We start from the raw sequence: 25,663 nt of genomic DNA, 5'->3' as shown, positions 1-25,663 counted from the left end.
CTGGCGTTCATATAAGCTGGTAGGTATGGACGGAGCACTAGGCATGAAGTGAAAAAACTAAAAACTTTTTTACGCAGAAGTCGAATCGATTTGCAGTCTTCGACGAAGTTTGTCTGAATAGTTCTCTCAATCTAAGTCCCAGGTTTGGTAAAAATTTAGCGATTTTTTAAATTTCATACAACAAATGAATAGTTTTGTTCCGTTTCCCATACAAACTTTAAAGCTCTCCTGCAAATCCAGATCATAACTGATTCCGTTCAAATTTGACACAGTTGCTGGGGAACTCAATACGAATCGAACGAGCTGTGGGGAGTCGGAGGTTGTGATTCGCCATATAAGCTTGATCCATCCCTGATGTCCATGCATTTCTCATTTGAATTGCATGGAAGTTCTCCTCAGAATAATCGTGAAATAATCATCAAAATTCTCTTCCATATTTTCTTAAAATCCCTGGCAAAATCCCTCGCTAATTTCTAAGAATTTTCATTCCAATTCAATCAATAATCCATGTAATTGTACTCACAACTACCATGGTATTCTCCTTAGGTTTCACATGGTATCTGGAGTTCCTCAGAACTAGCTTGAAAGCAGATTTACAAGTTATTATTTATTCTTCATGCTCAGTTAAGATTTAAGATTAATAAAAGGGTAGAATTGCTTGATCAATAGATTGCACCGCGACGATTTTTATCCCCATGAGACCTGATTGAAGATCAGCTTGCTGTCCAAGGTGAGTCGGAGACAGACTACCTATCTGGACCATTCAGTGAACCCTCAAATCATTATTCTACGGAATTAAGAATGAACAAATCTTTCAGTTTATTTATGTTATGGTCAACAGGTAAAATATTCACCCCAATGACAGTATACTTATTATAGACAAATTAACAAAAATACTCTTAAATTGCACTTATTTCTAAAACATTGAAGTCAAATACATTGTAGCATCTGTTAAAGATGCGGCACATCCTCTGCATGGGCTCATTCCATCCGTAGTTGGTTCGTGAGAGGCGGTTGTTCAGGAAAGCATGCGATCGTAGATTACGGCGGCGGGTATTGATTTCGATACTACTCAGCAGTATAGAAACAGGCAATGTTTCCCTGAAGAAGATCACCGACGAAGCTCGCCATTGCTACGTTACGTCTCGCATCGAAAAGCTCTAAGTTGATAAGCATACAACGGCTTTCATTGCTAGGCAGATTTCTAGGGTCATTCCAGCGAAAATGCCTTAAAGCATACCGGATGAACTTCCGTTGAATAGCTTCAATACGCATGGTTTCATTTTGGTAGTATGGAGACCACACGACCGTCGAATACTCCAAAATAGGTCGCACCAACGAACAGTATAATGCTTTTAGGCAGTAGACATCTTTCAATTTTTTGGCGAAGCGGAATATGAACCCGAGTTATGAAGAACATTTGGATACTACGTATGCAACATGATCCTTGAAGCTGAGCTTGGAGTCGGTCAGTATTCCCAGATCCTTGATAGTTTAATTCACGTTTCAAAGTTATGCCCATCCGGGTGTAGTCATGGCGAAGAAGAAGCGAACGCTTGTGGCCGAAGGAAATTACAGAGCATTTCGAGACATTCAGTGACATGCGATTAATACGACACCACTCAGCGAAGACTTCCAATTGTTGCTGCAAGAAAATGGTATCACTAGGTTCTTTTATCACGAAGTAGAGTTTCAAGTCGTCCGCATACGATAGTTTAAGGTATTTCAGGATGGCAGATCGCTACCTTGGGGAACGCCGGATGTCACGGGGAAGAATGAAAAAACATAGTCTCCAATCTTGACAGACATGTTTCGACCAGTCAGGTAGGAGTAAAGGGCGAACACGAAAATTATTGCAACACTGAAAATGTCATGCCAATTTTCTTATAATGTTTAGAATCAAACCAAAATTTTAGGGTAGTTTTATACATATATTTACTTCAAAAATCAAAAGAAAAGTTAATCGATGGAGCCTTGAGTGTAAAATTGAACGCATTTTCGCTTGATGCCCTCCATCAAAGTCTTTACAGTGTCATCCGGTACCAGTTTCTCAGTTTTTTTTTTCATTTTCTTTACATGTCCTTCTCGTCTTTGACTGCCTTCTTGCTCTTCCGAAGTTCCCGCTTCATTATTGCCCAGTACTGCTCCACCGGGCGCAGCTCCGGACAGTTTGGCGGATTCATGTCCTTTGGAACAAATGGACAGACTTGGCCTCATACCACTCCAGGACACTTTTAGAATAGTGGCATGATGCCAAATCTGGCCAAAATAGCGGAGCTTCGTCGTGCTGCTGCAAGCAAGAACGGCAAAAGGCGCTTCTCGAGGCACTCAGATTTGTAGATCTCGCCATTTACTGTGCCCTTTGTCACGAAAGGCTCACTCCTCAGTCCGCAAGAGCAGATGGCCTGCCAAATGAGATATTTGGAGGCGAACTTCGACATTTTCTTCTTCTTAAATTTGTCGTCCACATCGAACTTGCTCTTGCCGGTGAAAAACTCCAACCCCGGAATTTGCTTGAAATCGGCTTTTATATACGTTTCGTCGTCCATCACACAGCAGCCATATTTTGTCAGCATCTTCTCGTAGAGCTTCCGTGCCCGAGTTTTGTCCGTCGATTGTTGCCGCTCATCGCGGTTTGGGAAGTTCTATACCTTGTATGTATGTAGTCCAGCTCTCTTCTTTGCATTCTGGACGTAGCTCTTCGACATGCCGATCCTTTTAGCCAAATCACGGCTTGAGACGTTGGGATTTGCTTTAATCATCCGCTTCACCTTTCCCTCCGTCTTTTTGTTCTCCGGTCCCGGTTTTCTTCCAGCTCCTTTGCCGTGGTCCAACGTCAACCGCTCCTGGAACCGCTTCAACACTCTGGAGACGGTTGAATGGTGAATGTTCAACATTTTTCCCAACTGCCGGTGCGACAGGTCAGGAAATTCCAGGTGTTTGGAAAGAATTTGTTCTCTCAACTCGCGTTGGTTCACCTCCATTTTCGTTGAATCGAAAAACACGACTTCGAGTTTGACAGCATGTACACAATACACATCAATGAGAAAGTGTGCAAAATTTGGTTGATTTTTACCCAATGGTAAAAAAGTTATGCCCTGTTGAATGTGTCGCAATAATTTCGTGTTCGCCCTTTAGAGCCAACTAAGCAGGCCATCGTGAACACCTATCCTGTCGTATTTAGCCAACGCCAGTGCTGAGATTTGTCATTGTCATTGACAGACTTTCGCGCGATATTGATAAAATTGTTCGTCACATAGTCACTGACAGACTTGATCCTCAAAAAACCTTCGTCAAAATCTCATTCATTTTTTCGTCAATGACAAAGATTCACCTGGTAACAAAAAGTGTAATTTAGTACATTCTGTGTCACATTATTGCTATCCAAGTAGCTCAGGACGTAGATACTTGTTCATTAAAATGGATCCATGTGATTGTTTTGTTCAAGTCATTTAATTTCGTAACAAATTTAGCTAATAAACAAATCTGCACATGTTCGTCACTGACACCATTGTCATTGACAATTGACATGGTTTGCCTTGACTATGACTGTTAGCTCAAATGAGTGACCAAAGCAGAATTGTGAATATCACCGTGTACTGTCGAGATTTTGCAGCACTGGCCAACGCAATGTCATGGTTCATTTTGTCAAATGCTGCGGAGAGGTCTGTGTAGATGGCATCTACTTGATGGCCACGTTCTAATTCATGAATGATGAACGAAGTGAATGTAACTAAATTGGTCGTCGTGGAACGCTTAGGCATGAAGCCATTCTGATCCGTCGAGATACAGTGTGCAAAACTTTGAACCAATTTTTTGAGTATAATCAACTAAAAAAGTTTGGAGGTAGCACTTAACGAAGCTATTCCACAGTAGTTTGACACAGTCCTTTTGCAGCCTTTCTTGTGGATTGGGAACACGAAACTGAACAGTTGCTGAAGTATTTGGTCAGAGAAGTAGATGTTCACTCAGTTTGCTGATCACACACAGTGCTGATAAAAAATTATTTCAACATAACTGAAAATGAAGACAACCTTAGCAGATAGACTAACTACCTGCATGAATTTTAATTTTGGCATAACAACTTTCTCTTGATCAAGGCAACCTCTGAGTATCGAAGTCAACATTTATTTTTTCTTCATTCGTGTTCATTATTCCCTCTGTTGTTGTCAATACGAATATTCGTTTTCATCTTGGTGGAAATGAGTTTGAGGATCAAAAGCAAAAATTATCGGTTCGCGAGAAAATAGCCTTACAAGGTTTGTTTACAAAATGGAGTTAAGGCCATTTCAATTGTTGGTCTTGAAATGATTAATTTCAGTTTTACACAAATATAGCGTTGAAGAACGTGTCGTATTGACTTTTACACAAAGATCGATGTCAAATTAATGCCTCGTGCTGAATTGATGATAATATCAAAGTTTTAGGCTCTGGGGTCGACAATGTTCTAAATAATCATTTTGCCCTAAATGAATTAGAGTGTTTTGCTTTGGAGGATAGATTCGGATTTTGACAATTTTGAATTGGATAATCAAGCACAGGTGAATATCAACAAACGCGTATTCGTTGATGTACAATTGTACGTAACAACGATTTTCAAATCAAACGCAAACGTGTAGATGAAACTGGATTGAAGCGCTATTCTTTTCATGTGATAGTGAATGATAAATACAGGCATTGATCACACATATCCCTTGTAAATAAGAGCAGTGTCGTTTGCGAACAGAGATAGCATGCCACCACTAGGAAGTGCGGGAATATTGGCTATTGATATTTTGAACATTCGTTATTGGTACCGGAGTGCCTCAGGGCAGCATCCTCAAATGTTGTATAGGGAGACCTAAAAAATCTAGCTGATGGGTAATTTGGATGATTTTCACTTGGAAAATCGGAAAGGTGATACCACTTAAGCTAACACATCACAACGCCATAATTGACGTCTTAGAAACTGTCTGACTGACTTTAACACACGATTTTTTTTTCAAAAATTCAAAAACAAAACAAAAACTAATTTTGCATAGTTCTGGTCACAGAGTATAAATAGCGAAACATTACAAATACTCACATAGAGCTGCTATCAGTACATGAATGATAGCTTTATTGAAAATGACTACTTCATTTCTTCTCTACACAGTTTACCAATTAAATCGGAACCATGGATTCGATTCCCGAAGTCTGACCCAGAATTGTTTTGGTTGAAATTTATTTCATGATTTTATCATGTAGGGTAAGTTTCTTCTTCGGCACTTATTGACTGTTTTTGGCAACCAAAATTTAATCGTTATTTCACTGTATTTTCCCATCACAACACTTCGCTGAATATTTTCAAACGATTAATTAGTCTTTCAACCTCAATCTGATTACATTTTACGTTTTTATTATTATAGTGATTGTTTACCAATTTGGCTAATTCATCACTGATTTTTACGGCTGAGCATTCCTTTTACGCCAGATTTTTTTTATGATTTCACTGTTTAACAAACAATTCAAATGGAAAGCTTGCCGACGAAAAAGAGACAGCCGACAAAAGTCGAACAGTTTTGGACAATTCTGTCGTATAGAATGGATAGATTTCCGAAATTCTGTCAAACAGACCATCCCCAGTTGTCGTTTCGCACTCCCAGGCCGTCGCTCATACATTAACCGCCAGTCCCCGAGCCAGGTCCCATCGTTCCACACTTCGCCGTCAGTAAAATTGTCGGTACTTGGCTGGTGGAGCTTCCCACTGAGAAGGCGCTCACCTTTCCCTGCACTGCAAAACCGTTCCGCGCGATCGCCGAGCACTGATTGCACCTCTATTGCGATGCTCACTGGTTGAATGACTAAGTCCTCTACCGCACGGTTCAGTAAGCGCAAATACCACCACCCAGGGCCGGTCTCTCTGTTACCAACCACCACCAGTATTGGGGGGGAGGGGGCGATGTGCTGCCGTGGCGTAAGGTGATGGCGCAAATCACGATCGCATCATCAACGAACCGTGCAACATGAGCTTAAGCATGCTGAGATTCGCTCTCTTCGCAGACAATCAAGCGACGAACCTCACCGGCGGAGAAAGAAATCTCAAATCACAGCTCAGAGAGAACACACAGAGAAAGAGCGAATGGTTGTGGTGGTTTTCTCAAGAAGTGAGGAATTGGGGCTCTCTTCCTGCTTCATGATCCGCCCGTGGCTGGCTCGCTACCGGCTGGTCCGGACAGTCTGGGTGATATTATGTTTTTTATTTATTTATTGGGGAAACATAAATGCAACTCTTTGTTTGCAAGCGTTGAGGCGCTTCTTGCCAGCTGTGAGAAGCAGCGAGAAGAGATGTAGCTGCCGCACCTAGCAACCCCCTTAGGGCCTCCGGGATGTGAGGAATCCCACGAGCCAAGAAGTACCGTACCGTGTGGCTTGAAATCTCCGAATGTGGGGCTATCCAATGGAGAGAAGTCGTCCGTACTAATAGAGTATTAACAATCGTTTAAAAGTGAATCATCCTTCTCATTCATGATTGGGTTTGGTTTTAGGAACGTCGGAGACGACGACGACGACGACGACGATGGAGCAACTTGGGACTTGTACTTTCGTGCTTCTGCTTTACCTTCACACTGTGTAGTAGGCATAAGAAGGGTGCTGTGGAATTAGCGTATGCTTCACCGATGAGTTTTGGGGTATGGCGATTATAGGTGTGCGCTCTGCGGTGCCAAAAAGCCAGTTATAGTGCTTGAAATGGTTTTTGAAAGAGAAATTATTTCTACACCACATATTTACACAATGAATGAAACTAATATGCATGGCAATGGCATCTGCTATAGCACCGTGTAAGGTGTGCTATTGGAAATAATTGGTTTCCGAAGCAAAAACGCTCGACCGGTCAGGTTGGGGAGACCTCGATTGCCTTGGTGGTGTGAATTGAGGAAAGAATGTGTCGATTTGGAGAACGGGTTGCGTGTAATTTCTAGGAAAAGTGGGAGTCGTTGTAGGTATGTATGTCCACGGACCCAAGGCATGCATGCATGGGACTGACTATCGCTCTGTGGGAATAATGTTTAATATTCTCGGAACAGCGCGAGTACGTGCTCATTAGCCGCAGCCAGCCGTTTGGGCAGGGAAAATTGACGCAAATGGGTGAATACCTTCTGGGAACCTAGCGACCTAGCAAGAATGTGTTCGATTCATTGACTTATTGAGGTCGAGGTTGATTGGGAAAATGACATTTGAAATCGTGAAATGAGTTTCATGCTTGATTGTCGGACGTTTACGTTTAGCTCGAACGAACCATACAAAAACTGGCTCGTCACAACCAATTAAGCAATCGAATAGAACAATAAAATAATCCAATAAAACAGCAGAGGGTATTTGGGCTTAGTCTGACAACACTTTGCAGCAAATTCACAGGACCTTCAAAACAAGACCTTTAGTACAGGGTCTCCAACAAGGTGTCGACTCAATAATGAAAAATAAATTCCATGATTTTCCAGCCGTTTTATTCCGGATTGGGTTTGAGTTATAGAAACTTTGGTTCCTATAATAGAGGAAACTATTGTTTCCTATGGATTCATTTTAATATCGCAATTATAGGTGCTATAAAAATTTATTTGTTTCCGATCAAATATCAAACCTTTAATAGAACATGATCCAAAGCGTAATATTGCAACTAGTGTTGTAAGCGATCACCGTAGTCGACGTATGTTCTGTGATAATAAACTACCCTTGCTTCCGACACTTGCAAAACAAGCTATCAATGTACAATATCCAACTAAAATATCATATGACAGTCTCTGGCATATATACGACACTGTCGCTGAAGACCGTCACGTGTTTATGTATTTTATTTTCTCACAATAAGAGCTGCTGATGTTATGCTTTTGTGAATTCTGAAAATAGCAAGCAAAGATGTCCTAGTAATAACATTTCTGCCCAGAAATGGTATAATTTACACAACATTGAGGAATATATAGAGCATATGCTAGAGTGAAAACTAATTTTTGAGCCAATCAAAGCATCTCTACTAAAAATTGATACATAGATATAAATATTTATTCCCATTGTACCCTTCTTAATCATAACTTTTTGAAAAACCTAGCCTTTTCAACCAACAAATTAGTGAAAATATGCAAATGGTGAGTACTTCTTCATCTTCTTCTTCGCGATTTAAGATTATTGCTTATCGCATATTAGATTATTTCGTGCTCTCAACTTAGTGTTCTAGATGCACTGCCACAGTTATTAATTGAGAGCTTTCGATACCTGTACTATTTTTGCATTAGTATAATTGTGTGGCAAGTACAATCATTCTTCTATGCCCAGGGAAGTCGATAAATATTCCTACCCGAAAAATTCCTAGACCGGACCGGGAATTGATCCCAGCCACCTCCAGCATGGCCTTGCTTTGTAGCTACGGCTTTACCGACTGAGCCAAGGGAGGCCCCAGGTGAGTACGTTCCAGTTGAAATTGTTATTTGGCATTCGGTTGATTAGATTTTGATGTGTTGTGGGTGTGTGCTGGAAATTTATTTATATGCATTTCGTGCATTCACATACATTAATGCCTCTAAATTTTTTCATCAACAGAATTTCGTAAAATGGTGTATGGTTTAATATAAGCTACAAATTTTGTGAATATCTCAAATCTAAATCACTTTTACATTATGAAACCAGAAACGAGAATCCACCATTGTTTTTCAGTGAATGTAAATTACATTCACTGAAAAACAATAACAAGAATCTGCCCGCTCTAGTTCGTCATGCCTAAGAGATACAGATTTGAGTTATTCATAAAAGATGTCACTAATATCAAACCCTTCATACATCATTTTACGGAATTCTGTTGATGAAAAAAGTTAGAGGAAAATGAATCTAAATCAATGCACGAAATGAATGTAAATGATTTTCCATGCCTGGTGCTGGTTTTATTTTTTATATATTATGCAGTCGCATGTGATTCGTGTGTTACGCTTTAATTGTGTTAAGGTTAATTTTAAAGTTTCATTAATAATGTTTTATTGTATGCGTGCGTCTATCTATCGGATAGATGTGGAATTCAATAGCGTTATTTTCAGCAGAATTTGACTTTTGGTCTAGCCAGGTTCAAACACATGCAAGGAATCAAAAATATCTTCAATTGACAAAATGACAAGCGATCAACGAACCGAATGATAACGCTATGTCAGAAGTGGAAAGCAAAAATGATATAATCTTCTTCCTTTTTTTCATGCTGAGCAACCCGTGCGACACAGCTCACTCGGGGCGGTAGAAGGAAACGAGCAAATTTGGTTCTTTAAGGGTATTGAGGTAAATGCATATTCGAAATCTGCATTAAAAATGGAACCCAAACCCTAAATTTCATCAATTTTGGTACACTGTAACTATTTTAAATTAGAGCGATTACATTCGCAAAAATCACCTTATTAGCGCCCCTCGGTGTCACTTTGTATGGGAGCGAGCTGTCAGTTTGTCATTTTAGTGTCAAACAGTGAAGTTATTATTTTGCTTTAAATCTTGATTTAAAAATCAAGATGAAAGTGTGTGGGTTCAAAAAAAAATATCGCTGTGCTCAGAAAACGAAGCTCTTTCAGATGATATATAAAAACCGATATATTTTTCAAAATTAAAGAACCCAATTGTTGGCAAGATGCTTCACGAAGTAAAGCCGAAGATGATACACGTGTGTTAATCGGAATTTTTTTTGTTATGTCTTTTCTCGATTCTGATCAAGCTATATCCTCATCCGTGTCTATTGTAACAAAGCAGGCAAGCAATATATCATTATCCTTCTAACACTCTGATCGTTGTTATAGAACGAGTTTATCATGGTAGTCGTTTTGTCTGTATCGTTGGTAGCTTTATGTGTTTGGATTCGCTGAACACATGTTTGAGTCTTACTGGTTAAAATCTATCCCAGGCCGTTATTGTTAAAAATCGTATCATATGGAACTCGGACGTAACGGTACGGAACAAGTAATAAGTATATTAAAATATAACGAATGCTTGATCCGGTTTGTAAAACACTGTTAACTGCTTTTGGAGACGTCATTTCATTTGAATACCTTTTTATTCGGGTTTGATATATCGTCGGTAGTAGCTTGTGATGTAAATGGCTAGGGGCAGTGTCTGTTTGTATCATTTACCATCACACGCAAGGAGTAGCGCTTCAACCCAGTGTAGATGAATTGAGTTCGTTTTGAATATCTTCGCTGTGAAGTACGAGCGAAACGAACAAATGAGTTCATTATACATCAACGAATCCGCGTTTGTTGATATTCACCACTGCTTGTTTATCCAACCCAAAATTGTCAAAATCAGAAGTGACCCTCAAAAGCAAAATAATCAAATTCATTTTGAGCAAAATGATTATTTTGAATATTGTCGATTTCAGAGCCTAATACCCCGGACAGACTATGGCTTATATCATGTAATATAGGTTGGCTTGCAATGAGCACTCATATATAGGATTTCCAGTGAAAACTAGATGTATGAGTGCTCATTGCAAGCCAGCCTATATTACATGATATAAGCCATAGTCTGTCCAGGGTATAAAACCTCGATATTATCATCAATTCAGCACGAGGCAATAATTTTCCATCAATCTGTGTATAAAAACCAACACAACACGTTCTACATCGCTGTACTTGTGTAATATGAAAATAATCATTTTGCATTTGATCCTCAAAATCATCCCAACTAAGATGAATATTGTTATTGACTACAACACAGGCGATAATAAACTTCCAACCACAAATGAAGGAAAACAAATGTTGACTTCGATACTCAGAGGATGATCAAGCGAATGCGTTTATGTCAAAAATCAAATTCATGCAGGTAGTTGGTCTCTCTGTTAAGGTTGTCTTCATTTTCAGCTAAGTTGAGTGTAGAAGGAATGATTTTTACCAGCACTGGCTAGGGGGCCTTTGAGTGGCCGTTTTTACTTACTGAGCACAAGACCGTGGGTTAGAACCCAAGCCTTTTTGCATTACTGGGTTGATAGGGTCACGTCGTTTGCTCAAACCATGCTTTAAAAGTTCGTATCGCTTTCAGAGATGCAGAGGTAAACTCGGTCTCTAGTAGCAACGGGTGTTGAATTAACAATCCTTTCTCTCCGACGGCCGTAGGGACGTGGTCGGTGCCGTTATTGACCTGAAAATTAATGATTTATCGGATTGCTAATCCCAAGCCCCATTTACATGGTTCTTTGTGCGAATTTTGCTATCACGGAGTAGAAGCTACTGAATTCAGTTGTATGGTCGTCAATGCTCATGCTCATTTTGTGACCATCGTCGCCGGTACGTAGACAATCGTTAGTGAAATAAAACTCGGTTGAAATGGCGAAAAAAAATGTTTTCTCGGTTAAATATGACATTTGCTTGATACAGGACATCATTTCATTTGAATAGCTTCATGCCACCGGACATTAACAATTGTCGTTGGTTATGTAATGTAATGTTATGCCAGGGGCTCAGTTGTCTAGTCTAACCATTTTTGATTACTGAGCAGAAGACCGTGGGTTTTATCCAGACCCCCTTCACTCTTTGGATTTTTTAGAGACACATAACAGCGCCAAACGGTTTGTGACGAGACAACGATGAACTGCAGCGTTGGAAGAAAACACGCATTTCCAATGGAATAATTCTTTAGAGAGAGTGAATGCTTTTCCCATGTTTACTTCTATGCTTATTAAGATTCTTTTGAACACCAGCTCCGCAAATCATCAATTACTATTAGAGATTTGCATCTTACTGATACCGGTGGTATATTGAAAACTCTTTCACTCGAAAGCAAAACATATTACAAACACATGATGCGCGCTTGGATGAGTGATTGTTTTCTCATTTCTCTTTTCTGTTGCGTATAAAGTGGTAATGATTGAAAATCGGAACAATCACAAACAAGTAAGAATCTTGCTACCGCAATATAATGATGATGACTTCGAGGATGATATCGTCCTCTTTCCTCGGCTGATCATCAACGTCCGCGTTGACATCTATCATGCTGACACCTGTCAGTTATTGAGCCCAGGTGGTGAAATTGGCGGGGAACTCTCAACAGTTTCAATGTGCACTCAACAGATGGCACTGCGATCACACACGGGTGGTAATTATATGCCTTGTATGAGGAATTGATTAGTGGGATATCTTGTCAATTAGATATCTTTGGTTTTATCGCAGGCTTCTTTGCATTACTGAATTGATAGGGACGAATAATTATTCCTTCCAGCCATTCTAAATATCTTTAGTCTTTGTTTCGAGATATTGGACATAAAGAATTAATCAAGATTCAGATTTGGTAAAATTAAATAAAAGAATAAATTTTGAGGTTTGTTGGGAAAATTTTTGATCCTGGATTAAGACAAATTTTCAAGACTCATGTAGTTTTATTTTAAAATATTCCGGACATGGATAAATTTCCAACTTCTAAATAGTCAGAAAAAATGTCTAAGTGTTTAAAATCTTAAAACGTAACTGTGTAAGGAAGCTCGTTTAAATTTATTTATTTATTTATTTGTCTTCAATCACTGTAGACCGTTTTACAATTGTTGTCTTAAGTGCTATTTTTACAATTTTGTCTTTGTTATTTTTTTTTTATAATATGTCTTGAAAACTAATTAAAAAAAACACTTCTAGCTGACGTTATGCGAGGAATTAAAATATTGCTTTAATTTGGTTTTTGTCATTGACATTGTAAAGTCAATGTTATCGCAGTGTTTCTAATTTGGCCAAATTTGGCATAATTCGTACGATGACGATTTGTAGCAAATATATTTCTATTTCGTAAATGCCTAGATGGTGTATATAAATTTAAGGATGACAATAGTTCTATTGAATCAATGCGATGTGATACGATATCGTTTACGAATGAAATCATAGCAAATTCACGACGCTCTTTTAATGTTTGGATATTTATGAGCATACACCGAGCTGTGTAAGATGACAGAGGAAATACAGTCTAACCTAACTTCCGGAGTGCATACAATAGAAACTGCTTTTGAACGGACTCTATTCTTTCTTCGTGTGTGATTGAAAAAGGAGACCAAACTATGCTGCAATATTCTAATATCGGCCTTACATAAGCAATGTACAATGTTTTTATCGAGTACGGATCGTGAAAGTTATAGCAGAAACGTTTTATGAAACCAAGCATGTTGTTAGCTCTGTTAATAATTGTGTTATGATGATCGGTGAAAGTAAATTTTGAGTCCAAAATAACAACTAGATCCCTGACTCTATCACACTTTTCTACGTTTTGGTTCCCTAATGTGATTGTTATATCGGGTAGGATTCGTTTTCTACTAATGGTAAATAAGTTACATTTTTTTTATATTTAATTGTAGCAGGCTTTTATGACACCAAGTATGGAATCTCTTTGAATGTGTATGTCTTTGGCATCTTTTATTTCCAAAAAAAAAGTTTAATGTCGTCAGCATATATTAAAACTTTCAATTTCTTAATACCGAAAGATATGTCATTGACGAAGAGAATAAATAAAAGCGGTCCTAAATGGGAGCCTTGAGGAGCTCCTGAAGTGACAACAACGGGAGTTGATGTCTTTCCTTTGTATTTCACTATTTGATGGCGGTCAGTTAAATATGATTCAAGCCACTTGAGAAGTGCGTAATGAATTCCCATTTTTCGAAGTTCAAAAAGAAGCATGGGTATGTCAATTCGATCAAACGCTTTGCTGAAATCTGTATACAACACTTCTACATGGTTTCCGTTATCCATTGCATTCAATCAAGGAATAATTAATTAACTCAAGCAAATTCGTAGTTGTTGAACGGCCTTTAAAGAAGCCATGTTGCATAGTAGTTATACTGTTTTTAATTTGAAGAAATAGTTGTTCATTTACAATCGCCTCGAAGCTCTGAGGCATAACATCTCTGATCACGTCTTCCTTCGGAAGGGAAGTAAAGCCGTTGGTCCCCGGTTCATGAGTTGATGGGTCGATAGGTAGGGTCCAGGTGTGGGAGCTGTCTCCCTGGCGTCGGTAGCATTGGTGCTCAGTACGGAAAACAAGATCGACGGAAAACAAATCAAGGGAAAAAAAATCGCCTCGAAAAGTTTCGGAATGCAAGAGATAATAGCTATACCACGATAATTACGTATGTCAAATATTTTGCCCGATTTAAAGATAGGCACTAAAAACAAGTTTTTCCATATGTTAAGGAAGTTTCCGGATTCCAGTGACATATTGAAAATCCAAAATAATGGAGCAGTAAGTTCAGTTGCAAAAGTTTTCATTAAATCTGGCGGAGCACCGTCAGGGCCAGGACCTTTAGATAAATCTAAATTGTTTAAAGGTTAAACCCTTTGAGATATCATGACCCTTGGTTTGACTTACGCTGATGTCACTTGAAAATTCTGGAAAAGATCCAAAATATTCACGGTCACGGTCCTCTTCTGAAAACGTAGTATAGATTTCTTGTAAGAAACTTGCAAACAAATTGCATATATCATTCGAGTTCTTACCTACCCTATCGTTCAAATGCATCTTTGATGGGAAATTATCAGATTTTAATTTGGTTTTCACATAATTGAAGATGTTCTTAGGACAAGATTTTATTTCAAGTTCAGTTTTTAAATTATACTCCTCAAATGCCATATTCACGGCCAAATTTAACTGATCGCAAATGTCTAAATAGTATGCCAAAGTTTCTTCACTATTATATTTTTTATAAAATTTGTGCGCTGTTTGCTCTCGATTTTTTTAATTTTTTTAGTTCCCTGTTGTACCAGCACTCTGACGTCTTCTTCTTGTAGTTGGCACTTCTTCAAGTATTATTTCAAACGACACATTGTAGAATACGTCAACTGCTTGCCAATCGACAATGTTCAATCTATTTCTAATGTTATCATAATTTGCTGGCCGGCGCCGGTGGTGTAGTGGTAAGCGTGACTGCTTTCTAACACCCCAATGGGTCTGGGTTCAATCCCAGCCGAGGTCGGTGGGATTTTTCTGAGGCATAAAATCTCTGGTCACGTGTTCCTTCGGAAGGGAAGTAAAGCCGTTGGTTGGATTTCTGAGTGAGTGCTGAGAGTATGGCAACCGCCTAGTTGGCTATAGAAGCTCTTAGTTTTCTAAAAAATATACTTGAAAGTGATCCCTTTCAGGGGTAAAGTTATCGTGAAAATCAACTTTAAGTGCCGTAGTGCATAGATCAAGTGGAGTACAGCAGAATAGTGCAGTGTTTCACGTGAAAAACAGCGTGAAAAAGTGCACCTGTTGCTGGCAGAATATAATAGAAGTGTTAATAATAGTAGAAGTGAAGAAAGGAGATAGCAAGTAGTGAAGAGCGGGGAGTTAAAGATAACCGAAAAGTGACGGCAGACGACCGCGTGTTGAGTGCCAGTGATGATCTATTGTACAAAAGGAAAGATCGAATAAGTGTCATCGAGCTATACTCCGATACGTGGAGAGAAAATTTGCGAGTCACTCAAATAGTGCGCGGTGTGCCAGAAGGGAAATTTTCTTGAATTTTTTTTTTGTTTTTAAACAAAAAACAAAAATACGAAACTGAATACAGTTTGTTGTGCGGAATCATGGATTTGAACGAAGAATCCATTAAGCAGGCAGCTACCGAAAATATGGAAACAGAAGATACACACAAAGAAGATGATCTTCTGCAAAGTGTCTCGATGGATAATGTTGGAAGTGGGGGATCTGTCTCGTCTTCCATTCTGAACTCTGAAGATGAAGACGACGGAGTGAATGTCACCATTAAGGAGATACGAAATGAACAACAACAAAGTGAGTCAAGGCCAGTCTTGAAGCCAAAGCTAAGTGGAGCGAAAAAGAAGCGGTTCAAGAAATTGCTGCTGAGTGGGCATGGTCGAGAGGAAGCGCTTTCGATGGTACTATTGCCCCCAAATGTGTCTACACCGAAGAGACCAAGGAATATCAACAGCAGTAACAACAGTGACGGAAAACCTATCCCCAAAAAGCAAAAGGGGCAGGTTCACACGTCTGTGAATAAAAGGATGGAAAATATTAGGCAAGAGCAATCAGTTGGTCAAAATCCGACCTACAGTGACGTGGCCAAATGGGTAAGGGTAGGAATTATGCCAAAGAACTATCCACAAATCCAATTGACGATGGAACAGATGTACGTCGTGCAGGAGGCCATACTTCAAAAGGTCACACAGCAAAGAAGAGAGTCCTTCAAACCGAAATTCATCAACTGTTGGCAACGAACTGGACATCTAGTGATTAATTGCCAAGACACGGAAACGGCGGATTGGCTAGATTCTGTAGTTCCTATGCTTACTCCATGGGAAGGCGTGGAACTAACGGTAATCGACGCGGACGACATCCCAAGATTAGACGTGATGATTGGCTTTTTCCCTCAAAGCGTGAACGACGATAATGACACTATCCGGGTTTTCATAGAGAGCCAAAACGATGGCTTGAGCACCAACAAATGGAGGATAATTCAACGTAACACTCTCTATGAGAAACACGTTGAGTGGTTCTTCACTGTGGATGAGGCGTCCATGCAACATTTTAAAGCATGTAATTTCCTCATCAACTTCAAGTTTGGGCAAACAACTCTACGGAAAAAAGGTATGTACAAACCCGATTCAGAGGGGATGGTTGATTCGAGTGACGATCTCAAAGGCAAGAAGCCGGAAAGTTGCCAGAATTCTGGGAACAAAGACGATCTTAGTGTCCCGGGAACAAGTGGAACTGACGGAAACTTGCCAGGAGTAATGTCCTCCAAAACCAACCAAAATCCTGATCAAAACCTTCAAGAAAACTCCAAGGACTTGAATCACTCTGGGCATCCGATGGACAGGAACCCATGTGGGCCTCCAAATGACCAGATAATTTCTGGGCCTCCTAAAGACCAGAATCTTTCTGGGCCTTCAAAGGACTGGATTTTTTCTGGGTCTCTAAAGGACCGGAATATATCTGGGCATGCAAAGGGCCGAAATGATTCTAGGCCTCCACAGAACCGTAAGTCATCTGGGCTTTCAAAGGACCGGAATTACTCTGAGTCTCTAAAGGACCGGAACATATCTGGGCATCCAAAGGGCCGAGATAGTTCTGGGCCTCTACAGGACCGTAAATTCTCTGGGTCATCAAAGAACCAGAAGCAGTAAAAAAAAAAAAAAAAAAAAAAAAATTAAAAATGAGTACTAACTTAAAATTTATTCAAATAAATCTTCATCATGCCAAAGGGGCAACCGGAGTCCTTTGTCGAAGATTCGTGAAGGAAAATATAACCGTGGCGCTAATACAAGAGCCGTGGGCTCATAAACACCGAGTTCTTGGAATAGGCACACAGGCAGGTAAGCTAATTTATGATGAAAGCAATCCAAAACCTCGGACAGCGATTTTAATAAAAGGGGGGATCAAATTCGTACCTATAACACAATATATTACCAAAGATTTAGTTGCAATTCGAATGGAAATTCCCACAACCCGGGGAAAAACTGAAGCCTACATAGCTTCGGCTTACTTCCCTGGGGATGTGGATACAGTTCCTCCACCCGAATTAGCAGCCTTCACTAACTTCTGCAAAAAGAACAACAAACACTTCATCATTGGATGTGATGCAAATTCCCATCACATAACTTGGGGAAGCACCGATACTAATAAAAGAGGTGAAGACCTCTTTGAATACATATCTTCGAATAACATCGATATATGTAACAAAGGAGATCAACCTACATTTACAACAAAAAGAAGACAAGAAGTATTGGACTTGACAATTTGTAGTCCTATGCTTTCGACAAATATTAGAAACTGGCATGTCTCAGATGAACAATCTTTATCTGACCACAAACATATAGTGTTTGAGTACAATGCTGGTGAATTATTCAAAGTAGCCTACAGAAATCCTAGGATTACCAACTGGGAAAGTTACGAGTTGAAAATGCGATCTGTAGATATAAAATTGGACGATAAAATAGAATCAATCAGACAACTGGACAAAGCAGCAGAAAATATCACTGGAAAAATCATACAGGCGTATGAAGCGAGCTGTCCAGTCAAGGAAGAACTCTCAAACAGAGATGTTCCTTGGTGGAATAGAACTTTGAATAAGCTAAGGAAAACAACTCGGAAACTTTTCAATCGAGTAAAAGTTTCTGGACAGTGGGACCAATATAAAAAGGCCCTTACCGCATACAATAAAGAATTAAGGAAATCACGCAGAAGAACCTGGAAGTCTCACTGTGAAAACATTGAGAAAACTCCAGATGTAGCCAAACTACAAAAAGTACTTTCTAAGGACCATTCAAATGGTCTTGGAAATTTAAAGAAAACAAATGGTAATTTTACTATTGATACAAAAGAAACCCTTGAAATAATGATGAAAACTCATTTCCCAGGATCAAATTTGGTGTCGAGTGATAATGTAGTAGGTACAGAAGAGAATTGTAGGCCATCCGGGACTACGACCGTTAATTCAGCCGTACTTAATACCATCTTCACACGAACTAAGGTTGAGTGGGCAGTGAACTCCTTCGAATTATTCAAATCTTCTGGAAAAGATGGTATCTTTCCTGCATTTCTTCAGAAAGGTGGAGAAGTACTACTTGATTCCTTAACTAATATTTTTAAAGCTAGTTTAGTGCTTGGTCATATACCAAAAATATGGACCCACGTTCGTGTTGTCTTTATTCCTAAAGCAGGCAAAAGAGACAAAACAAATCCAAAATCGTTCAGACCAATAAGTCTAACATCTACCATGCTTAAAATCATGGAAAAGATAATAGACGAGTATATAAAATCAAAATGTTTGCAAACGAGCCCTCTTAACAGATCTCAATTTGCTTATCAATCAAACAAATCTACAGTCACAGCTTTACATAAACTAGTTACAAAAGTAGAAAATACTCTTGACAAAAAAGAAATTGTTCTCGCAGCATTTCTCGATGTAGAGGGCGCTTTTGATAATACATCTTACAAATCTATAAAAAACTCAATGGAAAAAAGGAACGTCGATCCTTGCATTATAATTTGGATTATGAAAATGCTGAATAATAGAGAAGTATCGGCTGACTTGGGAGAATCATCAATAACAATAAAGACCACTAGGGGGTGTCCTCAAGGAGGTGTATTGTCACCCTTATTATGGTCACTTGTTGTTGATGATCTTCTCAATAAACTAGTGGAAGAAGGCTTCGAAGTTATCGGGTTTGCTGATGACGTGGTCATAATAGTTCGTGGAAAATTTGATCACATCATCACAGATAGAATGCAATCTGCATTGAACTGCACATTTCAGTGGTGCCAAAATGAAGGGTTAAATATAAACCCATCCAAAACAGTTTTGGTCCCGTTCACTCGCAGAAGACAAGTAACACTCAAAAGTTTGTCAATTGATGGATCTATTATAAAATACTCGTCAAACGTAAAGTATCTGGGAGTCATTCTAGATGATAAACTTAATTGGAACTTACACTTAGAGCAGGTAATAAGAAAAGCAACGAATGCTCTCTGGGTTAGTAAAAAAACATTTGGAAAAAAATGGGGACTTAACCCTAAAATGATACATTGGATCTACACGGTTATTGTAAGACCTAGAATAGTATACGCTTCATTGGTTTGGTGGCCTAAAACAAAGCAAAGCGTGACCCAGAAAAAGCTAGAAAAATTTCAACGTTTGGCCTGCATGGCCATAACAGGAGCAATGCACAGCACGCCATCAAAGGCCATGGAGGCAGCTCTCAATATGCTGCCACTGCATCAATACGTGCAAATGGAAGCTGGAAAGAGTGCACTAAGGCTACGCAGAACAAACGTCTATCTTGAAGGCAATCTTTCAGGGCACCTTAGTATACTGAAAGATTTTCTCATTAATCCATTAGTAGTAATGAACGAAGACTGGATGGAAAAAAGGTTAAACCTAGGTATACCGTATAAAGTAGTTAAATCTAACCGCGAAATATGGGAATCAGGAGGGCCAATAATTCCACCAGGATCAATAATTTTCTACACAGATGGTTCAAAAATGAATGATAGCACTGGAGCTGGGATCACAGGCCCGGGGCTTAACGTTTCAATACCAATGGGAAGATGGACAACTGTTTTTCTTGCAGAAATTTACGCTATCTTAGAGTGTGCATATATTTGTCAAAAAAGGAATTATCGACACACGCGAATCTGCATACTTTCAGATAGCCAGGCAGCATTGAATGCACTACAATCTTTCACATGCCAATCAAAACTGGTGTGGGAATGCATAATACTTCTGAAGCAACTGGCAGTCAAAAACCAGGTTTATCTGTACTGGGTACCAGGCCATTGCGGAATCGAAGGAAACGAAAAAGCCGATTTACTCGCTAGACAAGGCTCAAATGTCCAATTTATAGGACCAGAACCTTTATGTGGGGTATCTAAATGTGTAATACAAATGGAAATGAAAAAATGGGAAGACAATATGATACAGTCAAATTGGGCTGCTACGAATACTTCAAGGCAATCCAAATTGTTTATTACTCCAAACAAAGGAATTACGGAAAAAATACTAAATTTAAATAAAAAATCACTAAACATACTTATTGGGCTACTTACGGGACACTGTCCCGCTAGATATCATTTGAAAAAGATAAATCGAAGTCAAACAGATATCTGTAGGTTTTGTGACTGTGAGACAGAGACCTCTCAACATTTACTCTGCGAATGTTCGGCACTATTCGTGCGCAGAAGACAACATTTCAACAAAAGCATACTAAGTCCTTCTGAGATTTGGTTAAAAAATCCCAAAATGGTGGTTGAATTCATTCTAAGAATGATACCAGATTGGGGAACTCTGCATTATCAGGCAACAACGGCAGTTACCCTAAATGGTAACTCGTCGTCCTGAACAGATGCGATACTAAACAGGGGTATACCACAATAGATCAGCTTAATGGTCGCAGTGGTTCAAATCCCAACAAAAAAAAAAAAAAAAAAAAAAAAGCCGTTGGTCCCGGCCCATGTGTGTTGTGAATGGGAGCGATATCCTACGCATGTGTGGAAGCTGCCTTCCTGCACATTCGATTGCCGTCAATGAATGGCAATCGATGTCCGTCGGTGATTGGCACTAGATTGCGGAACAGAGACCGACGTTAAATAAAGGAAAAAAATAAATAAATAATTTGCTGAATTTATTTAAGTCTGGGCAATTCTTTTGGCCTTTTGGCCAGATACCCTCGGTCGATAGTGCACATCCAGAAATGATCAGAACCTTGACAAAAAAAAATCAACAACGGACAGTCCTATCGCATGTTTTGTGTATATAGGCTAAATATTATAAATTAACTACTCAGAACTTCCCTTTTATAGACCATTGAACCATTTTTGAATTTATATGAGTAAATAAGGCCAGATGTTCCAATAAATGAAGTATTTCGGTATTATTCTTTAAATTATAGACGATAAACAAACAGGGCCAATCACTCTTAGGGAGCGTTCATTGTAAAAATGTGCCCATGAAATGGGAACCTGCAAAGCATATTCGGATATACTAGAATCTGACCTGGAGGTTCACTTGACTCAAAGTCCCTCGGCCCTGGCCTGGAATTCAAACTGTTCCTGCATTAAAATTTATCAAATGTTTCAAAATTCAATGCAATGATCAATACACGTTTTTCTTATTTTTCTTTTTGGCTTCGCATTCTCACGCCAGACTAAAAATTATGTATTGGGGTTAAGTAAAAGTAACTTTGACTCTCGGAATAACCCCCTATAGATTTAATCTTTTCCGATGTTACGATTCGTTTGAGTCCAATTTTAAGGGAATCTTGTGCATGTACAGAGAATTTAAGAATCCATATCCACACGTGATGTATTAACCGTTTTCGTGTATCAGAGTATGCAGAATAACAAGATCCTATTATCATTATGGCAATTACGGAATGTTTTATCCGAATCAATTTCGGAAAACTTCTACTAGTAGAGCTTGCATGATTTTTACTTTTTTTTTATTAATTAATTATTAATTTATTGGTTTTATTATTTAATTCATATTTACTAAACATATTCTTTGTTATAATGCCAGACTCCAGATCAATCCAGACATTTAATTTATTGTTTGAAATACTACATAAACTTTTCGACATAATTAATATGTGTGATGAACATTGACGATTCTACAGGACGATATAAAAAATAAACAATACATCAATCCACAAAAAAACTGACCTTTTCTCGTGCCATATTCCACCAAGGTTCGCCAAACTTTAAAAATCAATCTCCTTAGTCGCTTATATCCACCCTTCGCAGCTTTTTAAAATTGCAATTGTTCTCCACTCTGAACACTGCACAGGCACGAGAACCGAAAAATATGTTTTATTCAACTTTCAATTCAAAGTGCGTTGGTTTTTCTCTATCCGTCCTTTTTTTCAGGTTCAATTTCCCAATGAAAAAAATCAGGGCTTTGAAATTCACCCGGATTCATTTTTTTTTTCCATTCTACGTCGCCATGTACTTTAACATTGATGCTGCAATATTATTTTTAGATTTTACCCATCAACCAGAGCACATCGTTCATTTACCGGTGTGACAATAAAGCAGAAATCTGATGTAGCTGAATAGGGAGGAAAACTCACTGTTTCCCAACAAATATTTATAACCCAAGCATATTTACCTGAACGTGCATTGGAATACATATATTTTTGTTTCTATCACTTCCACGATTTTACGAATTTTTTCCCATGCTTCAAACGACCCAACGAAGATATATGTAGTTGCCCATCATCTGGCGCTCTTTTGCTTCCAGGAATTTGAACATTATTAAATGGTACTAATTTTAAGCAGCAACTTTTTCCAGGCAGCCCGGTTGACGAAAATGTTCTCAACAAGAACCATCACCCGGGAGGTTATCGATTGGATAATTAGAGGATATGCAAATTCTACTGCGCCACAGCTGGGGCTTATCCTTCGTCCGGTGGTGAAAACATACATCAAGGATAATAACACCTCCGGACGGTCTTTCCGGGATAGCAAAAATAGCTGCAACAACGGTGTGCAATAAACACGGCAAGGACTGCGCCTCCTTTTTGGTTTGCACCGTTCTATCCTGTTTCTAATTACCTCCTGTACAAACCCAACCTATAACGTGGATGCAAAAGTCTTAACGCCAGATGTGTTTGCATCTCATTACGGCGCTCCCCTTCGGATTTCTCGCACCCTGTTGTTGGGCATTGCAATGCAAAGAAAAATGTGCGCGCTTACTCACTTTAGAAGAATAACATTTGCATCCATAGCTTTGGGTTCCTTTTTGTGATGGATTCTCTTCTTCCCAGAAACAACTGCTAGAGTGCCATGATAAATGGCAAATCTAAAACTAGAGAACAAGGAAATTCCCCTCATCTCATCGTGTCGTTGCAGTCGTCATAAAGCAGCGAACTACGACCAGATGTTTTCACTAAAATCCTATCTGCTGCTACGCACTGCGGAGGTAATTTCCACCGTAAACACCAATTTCAAATGAGTAAATGCATTTTTCCGTTCTTCCAGAGTTGCAGAAGCTGCAGTAAATGCGAACGAAAATAAACTTACCAAGTCAACAAATACGCACAAAGCGCAGATCTACCCGTAGTTCAACGTTCCAAGGGTCAATAAACGCGCGAGAGGGTTCCTGCCTGGCTGCTGGATGACCCGGACAGGATATTCAAGGAAGAGCGAACGCGAAGCAGAATCGGTGAGACCGGGGGTGGAGATTCGGAAAGGAAATACTTCCGATTTTTTCTTCCTCGGGTAGTTTCAAATTTTAGACAGGAAACGATTTTAATGAACGGGGACCGAACGTCGCATGGGTGTGGGATAGGGAAAAAACCGGTGGAATTGATGGAAGCAGAAGAAGATTTGTCTTTCCTTTACGAGCATTAATTTGGAATCATAGGACTTTCGTTCGTCGTTCGTATGTGATGAATGGGAAGCATGTGATGAGAGAAGGTAGATGAGTAGAACTAGCACCGAATTAGCGCTGACATCTGGCAACGGAGAAGTCTGTTAATTAGGATGCAGTTTTACGTGGGAAGAAATAGTTTTCCAAGGGTGAGCTGTGCTTCATTCCTGGTGGGAACAGAGAAAAGATTATAGAAAATCATACTATTTTGTCACGGCAGCTGAAGCTGGGAAATAAGAACGATAGTTATGACTTGCAGATGGATTTATATACTTTAATTTTGTTTATACCAGAAATCGTTGGTCCAATGACAATTTGAAACAGATCCTTTAATGGCGCTAATACGTTAAAAATAAAATTTTATCCATAAAACATACGGAATGCTCAAAAAAAAATTAAAAAGTGGAGTACATCGCATTTTTCATTTAAACCCGATAATTTGTTTTGCAAACTATAATTAAGAGTACAAAACGGTATGCTTCATACAGTAAAGGCTTGACATCCGGACATTTAGTTCACAATTCCGGGCATTTTTTTTTTAATTTGTTATCTTTGCCTACTACAGGGCTGGTAGTGCTAATGCGATATAGTAGTAGTGACTTTAGTTACTAAAATAACGGAAATAGTGACCAAATAGTGACTTGTAAATACTTAATAAGTAACCATTAATATGGTAACTTAGAAATTCAAATACGAACTAAACTTTTTATGTCATGGAACTTGAAATCAAATTACATAAATTCCTCTAATTTAATTGAATCTCCTGTGAAGAGCATTTGAAGTGATTTGAATAATTAACTTTTGCTGTTATACATGATGACTAGCAAATAGTAATTTCCATTTTTTATGATCTTGAATTTGAATCTGCGTTCGAAATCTTTAAAATTTTAATATATCTAGTTAGATAGCTTAAAATAATTCCCCTTTTCTAAAAGTTAGAGGCAAATAAGCTTTTACAAAAATAATATTGCATTCTTGAAATTCTTTGCAGAACAATCAACAAAATTCTTAGAAATAGATTATTTTCGTAGTTGGAAATGCTTAACATCAAATATCAGAATTAAAGTGGACATTTTATACGATAGATAAGGAGATGAAAGTAAAGAGTTGATAGCTCCGTTATAGTACGGCAGTGAGAAATTTGTATATAGAAAGTAGAAAGCGAAGAAAGGACAATTTTGAGGAAGGTACGGATCGGGTAGAGCATCTCCTTTACCAAGCTCAACCGTTAATGAGGGATGGTGAGGGGTTTTTCCCCCTGCCACCACTGGCAAAATGGATGATCGCCGATTTGCTCATGTACCTCCGATGTGCGGAAACAGTTCTATCGATTGTTTCACACTCAAGGCGCCATCTGATGTGAACACTTTAAGTCTGATATTTGACGTTAGGCATCTCCACTATGTAAATCGTTAAATTCACGCATGAAGTAATAACACATGATTAGAGTTGGTTGGAAATGCTAACATGAAGCTTTAGTGTGATGATTTATTAGCTAGAGAATGATCTTTAGAAGAGGGTAGGTGGATAGTTCCGTTAGAGTACGGCAGTATGAAAATTGAATAGAAGTTGAAAATGAGCGAAGGGCCATTAATGCGTAAGTTTTTCAAGATAGACGCACATTTTTGCCTAACCCGTACGATGTACGCGGGGACTTGAAGTATGTCTCCAAGTCCACAGGCAAAAATGTGCGTCCCTCTTTTTACTCATAAACTGACTGCGGCTGTAGAATAGTTCTAGCGACGTTTTCATCACTACCTAAAGCCCCACGTTGCGAGAGCATTTCCAGTCGATGGTGTGTTATAATGCAGTTCTTCTTTACCCAACTATTGTGTTGTTCCTCTCGTCATG

General features: G+C 38.9%; 2 protein-coding genes across 2 annotated transcripts in view; one reads left to right on the top strand and one right to left on the bottom strand.

Annotated features, from left to right (window-relative positions):
- Window positions 1–25,663, bottom strand: part of neur (E3 ubiquitin-protein ligase neur) — a 106,746-nt gene that overhangs the window by 30,145 nt on the left and 50,938 nt on the right. The gene's annotated exons all lie outside the window — the stretch shown is intronic.
- LOC135704249 (uncharacterized) lies at window positions 15,513–17,072 on the top strand. Its single transcript, XM_065225720.1, has one exon. It carries the CDS (start codon window positions 15,513–15,515, stop codon window positions 17,070–17,072), a length of 1,560 nt encoding a protein of 519 aa, XP_065081792.1.

This window comes from Ochlerotatus camptorhynchus, unplaced genomic scaffold (genome assembly GCF_037179485.1).
Source record: "Ochlerotatus camptorhynchus isolate MF236.1 unplaced genomic scaffold, CSIRO-AGI_Acam_v1.1 ptg000232l, whole genome shotgun sequence".
NCBI classification, from domain to species: Eukaryota; Metazoa; Arthropoda; class Insecta; order Diptera; family Culicidae; genus Ochlerotatus; species Ochlerotatus camptorhynchus.
This window is presented reverse-complemented; position numbering and strand designations above follow the sequence as displayed.

Bases quoted from the DNA above. Each gene is read 5' to 3' on its own strand.
- LOC135704249 (XM_065225720.1), top strand. From the start codon at position 15,513: ATGGATTTGAACGAAGAATCCATTAAGCAGGCAGCTACCGAAAATATG.